This window comes from Triticum urartu, chromosome 2, assembly GCF_003073215.2.
Source record: "Triticum urartu cultivar G1812 chromosome 2, Tu2.1, whole genome shotgun sequence".
Lineage (NCBI taxonomy): Eukaryota > Viridiplantae > Streptophyta > Magnoliopsida > Poales > Poaceae > Triticum > Triticum urartu.
In genome coordinates this window covers 168497960-168508787 of record NC_053023.1, presented here as the reverse complement: position 1 = coordinate 168508787, position 10828 = coordinate 168497960, and the positions used below count along the sequence as shown (strand labels likewise).

Sequence of the window (10828 nt, the reverse complement as noted above, 5' to 3'; positions counted from 1 at the left end):
TCTACGCATTTGATCGAACACATGACGTGCAAAGCCAGCGTGGAAATAAGCGGCAACACGACCGTCAGGGGACCCAGAAAAGAACAGCAGTGGCAGCACACGCCGGCACGGCCAAACAATACGCACGGCGGCCACACCCTCCCTCTGGTATAAGCGATGGCAATCGCTGCATTTACATAATATATGCAACTATGTTTGGTGTGGCTGGGTGACCTTTAAATAACCAAATAAGTTCAGAAAAAAAAAAGCATAGTAACCAATAGCAGACTCTACTTCTGACTTGTGCTCAGCGGGTTGCTAACTACATGCTCTGATTCATGATATAAACAGGTGTAGAATGTATGCCAGTCAAACACTTTCAGGTCTGATAATCAGTATAAAAAAGAATTACAACATGTAAAATTTCAAACTGATATGACAGATTCGGTATGGAATATATTCAGCCTAGCCAAAAGTGCGAACATTTGTCCCACACATTATTTTCTATAGTAGGAACAATTCAAGTGACATGTAAATATGACCCGAAACGAAGTTGTCCTATAGCTTCATCTGACCAGCACCACCTTTGAATGAACCATATAAAGGTCTCGACCTCCTGAAGCTGAATATATCAGTTATTCGATGCGAATGTGGTGGCGGGGCATCATGAATAATCTTTTCGTACTCGGAGGAATGGAGACCACCATAGATTTGTATGCTAAGGATCTTCTTTTCTGGTGCGCCAACCTTGACATGATTATCGAAGAACTCTATCAGCTCTTCCTTCTTAAGCTCCTCCAGTGCAGCAATCTGCAATTGCAGAAATCCAAGCATTCAAAAACAACACCCCAAAACAGAAAACGACTGCCTTTTCCTCAAAAAAGAAAACGACATCCGCAAGCACAACACATTAAACAAACGAACAAGTCTACATGACCCCCTGAACCCTAAACCCAGGTAACCAGGCCCCTAATGTTTGTAAAAACAGTTACAAATAACCTTATTCCACTATATTCTAAGGTGCTTCACAGGGTGGTTTTGCACGCATGGTGTGACCAGTGGGCACAACATGCTATTCTCTCCTTTCACTGTTCAATTCTTCCTCACTGACACTGCAAGCAGCCGCAGCCCATTGTTCATATCCACACAGAGTCAAAGAAAAAGCTGTGCACATCGATGGAGCAGCTGCAACCCACCCCCGAAGGCAGCAGACCCAGCCAGTGACAGCCAAATCCCTAATCTGAGAGGAGATGGTGCAGATGATGGAGATTTGAGTACGGTGGGTGATCAGTAACTTGATTGTGCACTCTAGTTTGATGAGAAGGATCTGACTGCTTCACTTCCTGCCCAAAAAGGGCCATCTGCCTGTGCTGGCTAAAATGATGGATGCAGCTGATCTCCCTATCTGCCCTTCTCTGGGCATACAGACTGGACGGTCATTTTTGTCTAACCTACCTTGTACCCGTGTTCATGCGGTCTTCTTAAAGCTCCCTACACAATGTCACCTCCATGTCCCTTCGCCTCTTGTCTCCACGACCAATGCGCCACACCACGTCTCTATGTATGCCACCACCATTTGACTCACATCGGCTAAGGCCATTTCGTTTTCACCATCATCAAGAACTTGCAAACCTGGGCAGTACACCCAGAAAGAGAGAGAGAGAGAGAGAGAGAGAGAGAGAGAATCGGTGAAGGGATGGAGATGAAGAAAAATACTCCCTTAGATCCAAAACAAGTGTCGTGTTTTTTAGTTCAAATTTGAACTAAAACCATGACACTTGGATCGGAGGGAGTATTTAAAAATAGGCAACTACAATGATATGTGGGCCTCTCTCATGTCAGCTCCAAATCAGAGAGCTTTGTCACATGCCACATATGCAATACCGCCTCCCCAACCATGCTGGGGGGTTGTAACGGTTTTCAATACTTGACAAGGCTGGTTACCTTGTCTCGTAATTCAGAGGGCTATTTTGGCGTCAAAAAACAGCAGGGTTCAAGTACAACTTTCCCTCAACAACTAAGACATACCTCTGTTTCCTTTCTATCAAATTTCAGTGTTCCTTGAGAAATCTCCCCCCAAAAGAATGCTGATTCCTCCCTTATGTTCTTGTATTTCTCCCGTTTCATGCCAATGAGAGCATTGACATTACTCTGCAAGTTGAGCCATACGTTGTTTAAAATAAATGATTAGACAAATCTAAGAAAGCTACAGCATGCTGTCAATGAATACTAGTTCCAGGGTTCATCTAACCTTGAATTCTGCATCAGGCATTTCGTGTAGTGTGACTTCAAACATCTTCAGGAAAGCTTCAACCCTGGCATCCAGATTGGATGGATCCTGTCAACCAAATTTATTAGCACAGGAGAATAGCTACGCGAATGGAATTGTGACAGAAAATATATGTACCTTCACGGTTGACTGGATTATAAATTGCAACCCACGGACTCCTGAATCATTTCTGGGTAAATAGAATTGCATGGTCAGCTATAATTAGTAACATTTATACAAAACCAAAGCAAAGAACATAGTACATTATTACACAATTAAGAATATAATCAAAACAAGGGCACCATACCTCTGTCTAAGCAGTGCTATGTAACCAAGTTGCTCGACCGAACGTAATTGGTGAAAAGCCGGTTGCTTAGCTACAACAGCAAGCAACTGAAGTAGGACATTTTGTTTGAGATCATCCTGATGAATCTGCAGCGAGGGAAACATTGTTATAGCATTTGTAGTTTGCCTTGTTTTGCATCTATCTTTTCACAGAAATACTACATATTTGAGATACTGCAAAGATGCTTATTTCACGAAAGAACTGAAGTTCAGAGAGTGAAGAGAAACCATAAAACTAAAGAGTAAATTGTACTTTCGACCACGTAAAGTGACACGATCTGCTCTTCGCCTAGCTGTTGGAAAAACATGCACATAGCACGAGTGGATACAGGATAACATAGCACACTGGACCAGGTTCGGTTATACTCTGTGGCAAGGGATACCGTGACACTGAATGAGCAAGGGTCATATGAAGGAAGGCACATCTGCCCATTTGCCAGGGCACCAGGTCTCTCAGTTCATGGCTGCCACCCATCAACTTCAGTCAGAGGTGCACTATGTCACCACCACCAGTGGTGAATGTCACCCTAGCAAGGAAGGCAAGTTGGAGGAATCCAAAAGGAAGCCTCATGGAGTGCCCAGCGCGCCCCCACTGCAGAGCGAGAGGGCCACAATGGCGCCCAAGTGCCTGGGAAAGGACCATTGCCCAGCAGAGCGGAGTGCAAGCTACACACTTGTTGCATTAGGTGCCTGGAGCTAGGGCATTGGGCCCATGACAGCAAGCAGCTTCACTCACCACCGGACGACAAGACACAAACTTTGACGAGCAAGAGCCTAGATCATCAATGCTCGCTGACCACGACCTCTCTAGTCTGAATACATGGAACATTGTTTAGCTACCATCCTGCAGGCATTACGAACCCTCATCCCAGGCATTCGCCCCCCTCAGCATCGCCCCAGAGACATTCGTTGGCTTACATGCTGCTTTTCTGGAGCATGTGTAAGTGACCGCAGGGACGCAACCCCAGTCGCCAGTAACCAGCGAACCTAGCTGGTTCGGCAAGGGTGCCAACATGTCCACCTTGAACCAGGGGCTGACTGCTGCCTGTCATGTCCTGGTGAAGCTTCCCGTGGACCCATAGCAGCAGACCAGCAGACCCCTATTGGTGGTTGTTCTATCACTACAGGTGGAGTTATCCACGTCCAATAGTGACGGCATCACAACCTTCACAAACCGCCAGCCCTTTGGGCGTACAAGTGGGGGTGGACATGGGCTTTCTACCTTCCTTGACTGCGCAACTTCCACGATGCTGGCGAATTTGTTAGCTGCATGAAGACCAATGTGCTCCATCTACAACTGTTATCTCGCCGGAGGCTCAGCGCACTAGAGGTTCATTGTGGCTTGAGGATCACCAGCCAGCTTGGCAAGCTCAGTGCTGAAAGCTATAAGCAATGAACTTACTGCGGAAGCTTGGCCTTCTCAAGGATGAGCAGCTTTCAAATGAGACACTATTTAACAAAAGATATTGACGCAATCACCAATTGCTACAGCTGGCTAGTGACGCCGATTTCGACTTATGATCTTTGGCGCTCTCTGCCGTCAGTGAGTATGAATTGCAGAGGCTTAATAGCTGAGGCCCAGTTCAGTTGTGTGGAACATCTGTGGCCTTAACACTAGTGCGCGGTACATAGCTGTGAGGACTCTTGTACGCATGACACCGCATTGATAACATGTTTGAGTCTAAAGTGTCGGTTGTATCTCATTATGTTGTCTCTAAAACTATAAGAATGGACTAACTAGAAGCCTCAGATATCAGAGGGAAATTGCTGTTGCATGAATAGGGAGACTTTACAACGCACTGATAACTTCACAACTGTTTGGACTTTTTGTTGCGTTGGCTAGTGCATGAAGCTTAACAACATCCATATGGCAACCAATAGTGTTATGACATTAGTCTCTCACACCCAGGAGCTGTCTGGATAGTTGACATGCATGGACAGCCCACAAGAGGATGCTGACAAGGTTTGATTTTCGTTATTTTTTAGCCTAAGTTAGTGGTCTTATATGTTAGTCCCTCCGTCCCATAATATAAGAGCGTTTTTTACACTAGACTCCGTCCCATAATATAAGAGCGTTTTTTACACTAGTCTAGTGTAAAAAACGCTCTTATATTATGGGACGGAGGGAGTATAAACCTTTGCTTCGCTTTTTTTTCGAGAAAACGCAAAAGGCTTGTGTTTCTTTGTATTGAAAAGATAGAGTTTGTTACAGCCTCCTAGGAGGAACGATTACAGGCATGAATCAGTGTACGTCCCAGGTTTGTGGGAGGATGGCACGCAGGCCACGGGCTCTAGCCGGTGCCCAGAGTTTGGCTTCTTCTTTGATCCGTGCAGTCAGTGCGTTGGTCGATGGGGTTGCGTCGTTGAACACGCAGTCATTGCGATGCTTCCACGTCATCCAAGGGATCGGCAGGGTTGCGGTGGTAAGGCCTTTTTGCATGGGTTTGGGTGTGTTTCGTCGCGCTGAGCACCACCACTCTGATAGGGATCCCTCGGTGGAGGGCACACTGCATCTCAAGCGCAGCCAGGACAATATCTCGTGCCATACTTGCTTGGAGAAGGGGCATTCCAGGATTAGGTGCTGGATTGATTCAGGCGCTTGGTCGCAAAGCGGGCAGCGGGGAGGGTGCAGCAGTCCGCGACGAGCAAGGCGGTCGGCCATCCAGCAACGTCCCAGCTGGGCAAGACAGTGGAAGAATTTCACTCGCGGGGGCGCCCAGCCCTTCCGTGTGAGCTTCCAAGCAGGGCAAGAGGTCGAGCCATGTAAGGTGGCGAGGTAGGCGGACTGGGCTGTGTAGGTACCTGCCGCGTTCCACTTCCAATGCAGGCGATCCGGCTTGGCAGTGAGTGTGATGTGCTCGATCGCCTGCCAAGTAAGCATGTATTGGCCAATCTCGCGGATGCCAAGGGTGCTCTGTATGTCCGATGCCCATTGGTGCGCATGCAGCCCGTCAGCCACCGTCCTGCTCTTGCGGCGTTTTTTGGGGATGAGGGCGTGCAGCTGTGGCGCGAGTTCCGAGATGGCACGCCCGTTGAGCCAACGGTCTTCCCAAAACAGCGCACGCTAGCCATCGCCGAGGATCATGGTGGTGGACGCGAAGAAGAAGCGCTCCGCAGCAATGAATTGGAGGTCGAGGCCAGACCATACCCTGTTGTCGTCCATGTGGGTGAACCAAAGCCATCTTGTGCGCAAGGCCAAGCCCGTGCGCTCCAGGTCGTGCACTCCGAGCCCCCAAGCCGGGTCGGGCGGCAGACGCGTTGCCAGTTGACGTGGCAGTTGCCGCCATTCGCCTCGGCGCGGCCAGCCTAGAGGAATCCTCGCTGGATTTATTCGAGCTTAAGGATCTTTTTCGGCCGCGCGAGCACCAGAAGTTGGTGGATGGGGATCACGCTCAGCACTGATTTCACAAAGGCAAGGCGTCTGGCCTTGTTCATGAGGTGCGCCTTCCAGGTGGGGAGCTTGCCAGCGGTCTTGTCGACGAGGGGTTGCAGCTGTGCAGTGGATGGGCGTCCAAGGGTGAGTGGGATCCCCAAGTAGGTGATGGGCAGCTTCGCGATAGGGCAGCCAAGGTTGGCGATGGCCGGGGCAGCCATGTCGCCATCGCATTTGATCATCGTAGCCGTGCTCTTCAGGAAGTTGACCCGAAGGCCTGACGCCTGGCCAAATAGCTGCAGGATTTCTCGGACGGCGAGTGTGTCGTGCATCGTGGGGTGGCAGAAGAGTATGACATCGTCCGCGTATAGCGAGAGGACAGGGAGCGCGCGGCGAGGGTGCAGTTGCTGCAGGAGTTGGAGCTCGGCCGCGCGATGAAAGAGGCGCCCCAATGTGTTGACGGCAAGCACGAAGAGCTGTGGTGACACAGGGTCGCCTTGACGAAGCCCGCAACGGTGCCAGATCGCGGGTCCCGGCACGCCGTTGAGGAGAACCCTAGTGCTTGCCGACGACAGAGTGGCAATCCAACCGAGGAAGCGATCGCTGAAACCATACCGGCGCAAGACCTCAAATAGCAACGGCCATGACACAGAGTCAAAAGCCCGTGCAAGGTCCAGCTTCAGGAGGATGCGCGGGGCGCCCAGCTGACGAAGAAGGCGCGCCGATTGCCGGACAAGCACGAAATTGTCGTGAAGGCTTCGTCCCGGGATGAAAGCGTTCTGAATGGGGCTGACTAGCTCGTTCAACTTGGGTGCTAGTCGAAGGGACAACACCTTTGCGAAGATCTTCGCGACGAGATGGATTAGGCTAATGGGCCTGTAACTACCCAGCCTGGCTGCATCAGCTTGCTTTGGGATCATCGTAAGCAGCGCTTGGTTCAAGCAGCTGAATCCTTGTAGCGCATATAGCTGCTGGAAGACGCGAACAAGGTCGTGCTTCACGATAGGACAACAGGAGCGCAGGAACTCTGTGGTGAAGCCGTCTGGGCTGGACGCCTTGCGCATCGGCAGCCGCTGGACAGCTTGCCATATCTCGTCTTCGCAGAAGGGGGCGTCCAGGTCGTCGAGGTTGGATGGCGTGATGAGGTCCTCGAGGTTGAGGGCGCAATCCTGGGGGTGATCGGTCCCAAGCAAGGAGTCGAAGTGCGCGAAGGCCGCAGCGGCCAAGTCTGCTTTGTCGGTTAGAGTGGCGCCCTCAACCGTCAGAGTATGAATCCTGTTCTTCTGCTTGCGGTAGGTGCACTGGCGGTGGAAGAAGGAGGTGTTCGCGTCCCCATTCTTGAGCGATGCGATGCGCGCGTGTTGGCGCGCCAGGGTTCATTCGAGCGAGGTGAGGCCAAGGTAGGAGAGCTTGATCTGCCTATGTAGCCAGTCCTTGTGCGGTGTCAGATGTAGAAGCTCCTGGGCGGTGTCAAATCGCAACAGCAATTCCCGCGAGATCGCGAGCTGGTCGCAAATATTCCCCACGGTGCGCGCACTCCAGCTCGTGAGCATGCGTGTGGTGGCTTGCATGCGTCGCATGATGCAGCGGAACGGGTCTGCGCCGTCCACGGAATGCCATGCGCCCGCGACCATGTCCTGGAATCCCTCGATCCGTGTCCAATAATCTTCAAAGTAGAAGCGTCGACCCGCTGGGGGTAGGGGCGAGCAGTCGAGGAGGGGGCTGTGGTCAGAGACGACCGAGGCCAGGCATCGAAGGTGGCAATCGCCGTGCTGCTCCTCCCAGTCCGCGGTACAGAGGACGCGATCGAGGTGGACCAAGGTTGGGGGCGTCTGCTCATTCGACCAGGTGTAGCGCCGACCATTGAGGTATACCTCCTTGAGAGCGAGGTCATTGATGACGCGTCGGAAGCGCCCCATCATGCGTCGGTTGAGGTTTCCATTGTTCTTATCCTCGTTGCAATAGATCAAGTTGAAATCGCCGCAAAGCATCCAAGGGCCAACACAGTTGGAGTGGACGTCGCGGATTTCTTGGAGGAACGCGATCTTGTCGTTGTCTTGCTGCGGCCCGTAGACGATGGTGAGCCACCAGGGAGCAGCGCTGTGAGTGGTCGACACCCGGGCGGACAGCGTGTTAGTGGTGAACGAGTGGTTGCTGATCGTTACCAGTCTTCTAATCCAGGCCAGCAGTATACCGCCGCGGGTGCCGGTCGCAGGCAAGTATAAGTAGTCATCAAAGTCTGATCCAAGAGTTTCCAGGACAGTGGACGAGTAGATAAACTCCATCTTAGTTTCCTGGAGGCAGACAGTGGACGCGTTCGTGGGTACAATGAGCGAACGAATCGCGGTGCGCCAGGCGCGAGCATTGAGACCACGCACATTCCATATTATGATCTTCGGGTTGTGATCCATGAAGACGTGATCGACGGGAGAGGGCCACACGATCAAGCCTCGATCGGGCTGCCAGCAATCACAGTGGTGATCGGCACCGTAGATGGGTCAGCAGGCAGCTCGCGCCCAACTAGGGCGGCGATGGCTACGAGGGCGGTTTTGGGGATCGGTGCAACGAACAGGTCGTCATAGGCCTTCATTGCTTTTGGGGTGATCACCTGATCAACGCCGACAATGCCCAGTATGCGCAGCAGCTAAACCTGTGCGCGGCGCTCGGCAGTGGGCGGCACGGCAGCTTTGGCCCTCGTTGTGGAAGTAGAGCGCCCTCGCCTTGGCGGCGCAAAGTTGAGTGGTTGTTGGCGTTGCTTGCGACCTAGGGTGGGGAGGATGGGGTTGAGTTGCTTCGTGGCCGCAGCGAGGAAATCGCCCAAGGTCCAGGAACTTGTCGTGGCTGCGCTTGGCCGACAGCGGCGGAGCATGACCGAAGGTGTGGCGAAGCGGGCCGCGCTGCGCACGGTGGGCGGGGACGCAGGCTGCATGTCTTCAACAGCCGGGTCGTCAGGGAGCGGTGGCGTTCGTTCATCAGGGCCTTGTGGCCTGGGCAGGATCTGCACGTGGTCATGGGCCGGCTGGGCCGTAGCGGTTTGGAGGCCCGGCAGTTCAGTACCAGAAGCATCCAAAGTTCGCCCAAGAGCTGGGGGAGAATCTGGGGCGGTGGTTTGAGCATGACTCGCATCTTCTCGCGCATCGTCCCGCGCAGCATCGATGGTGTGGGGGCTGGCTTGCCCAGCTGCAGTAGGGAAAGATGTAGGCCCCGACAGTGAATCAGCCGTGACGGCAGGAGGGGTTGGGAGCACCTCTGGTTGTGGGTCAGGGGGCCCGCTGCATGAGGATAGCCTGTCGGGATCCCCAGGCACGACCGTTAGCATGCGAAGTGCCTTTAGGTCTCTTGACTGTCGAGTGGCTTGGTCTTGGTCGAGTGGTTGCTTCTTGGTCGAGTATCTTCGAGTCTGTCGAGTGGAACACCTCCAAGTCGATTGAAAGATGATTTCTTCTGGAGATGTCCTTGGGTAGGTCAGTTTGGACAGGTCCATGCCCCTACCCTAGGTACATAGCTTCATCATTAGCCCCCGAATGGATCGAGGTTTGAGTGGGAAAGGGATTGAACACTTCTCCGACTCATTTTTCATGCCGTGAGCATTTCTTGTTTCGGATCAATGAACCTGAGCGATGGCAGCGACTTCCTTTCCAGTCGCCTTGATCCATTCTTAGGTTTTTGTCGAGTGAGTTTCTTTACTTGAAAGGCTTCGAGTGACGGTGCGGAGATCTTTGGTCCGACAAGTTGTTCCGCTGCCCGCAGATTTCGCGGGATCCGAATTTTGGGAAGCGCGCGGGACGAGGGAGGCCGCAGTAATCGGATGGGATAGAGCGGAGCCGCCTCGATCCCCGCGCCACCTTTTTCGCCACGTATCACGCGCGCGATTGTTACGAGATTTGACAGAACCGCCCGGGCCTACCAGTCAGCCACTCGGAAGCGGCCTCATATAAGGCGTTGGACCGGGGTCCCTCGAACAGTGCGTCCCCATTATCTCTTCTCCTCTTCACGCTCCTCCGCTGCGCTCGCTCTCGCCCTAGCGCCACCGTTCCGTACGCGTCTCGCCGGCGACGATGGGGAAGGAGAAGACGGCGGCTCTGGAGCGGGCAAAGAAGGCGACGGCGAGGTCGAAGGGGAAGGCGACCAGTCTGGGTGGATCCTCCTCGCGAACCAGCCTGCCGAAGGGCTGGATCCAGGGCGACTGGATCCACTCGAAGCTCACCCAAGAAGACCTCGACGACCTGGCCGAGGGAGGGCTGATCCCCTATGACTCGGCGCGGCTTCCGGGGAAGGAATCCGAGCCGCAACCCCGGGAGGGTGAGCGCGTTCTTCTTGCCACCCACGTCGACCGTGGATTTTCCTTGCCTCCTCACCCTTTCTTTCGAGGATTTCTGAACTTCTTTGGGGCACAACTCCACCATTTTACTCCCAACACAATCGTTTATCTCGCCGCTTTCATTTCTTCATGTGAGAATTTCCTGGGTTGCCGGCCTCACTGGGGTCTTTTCGAGCATATTTTCACTTGTCGCTCCCAGACAGTGAAAAAGGCTAATCCGAGTGACGAGAGGACTCAAGTGATCCAGATGTGTGGGGGTCTTGGTATCCAGATGAGAGGGAAAAGCTCTTTTCCGGCCATGATTCTTCCCGACTCAGTTCACGGATGGCAGTCGACCTGGTTTTACTGTAAAGACCAGTCGACGCCAGGGCAGTCGACTGGCCTCCCTCCCTTTACCATGGACCAAGTGAGGAAACCATCCCCTTTGAAGGTGCTCCCGGAGGAGAAAGCGCAGGTGAGGGTGCTGGTCGAGCGAGTGGTCCAGCTTATCCGTGACGGGGTCACCGGTATGGATCTCTTGGAGGTCTTCCTTCAGCGGCGC

General features: G+C 53.0%; 1 protein-coding gene across 1 annotated transcript in view; it reads right to left on the bottom strand.

Annotated features, from left to right (window-relative positions):
• Nucleotides 1-294: 294 nt before the first annotated feature.
• Nucleotides 295-10828, bottom strand: part of LOC125536561 (insulin-degrading enzyme-like 1, peroxisomal) — a 32339-nt gene continuing 21805 nt past the window's right edge. The window contains exons 22-26 of the mRNA XM_048699796.1: nucleotides 2556-2680; nucleotides 2387-2438; nucleotides 2231-2317; nucleotides 2008-2130; nucleotides 295-789 (exon numbers count right to left, since the gene is read on the bottom strand). Coding sequence (XP_048555753.1) covers nucleotides 538-789; nucleotides 2008-2130; nucleotides 2231-2317; nucleotides 2387-2438; nucleotides 2556-2680 — 639 coding nt within the window. The 3' untranslated portion in view covers nucleotides 295-537. The remainder of the gene's footprint in view (nucleotides 790-2007; nucleotides 2131-2230; nucleotides 2318-2386; nucleotides 2439-2555; nucleotides 2681-10828) is intronic.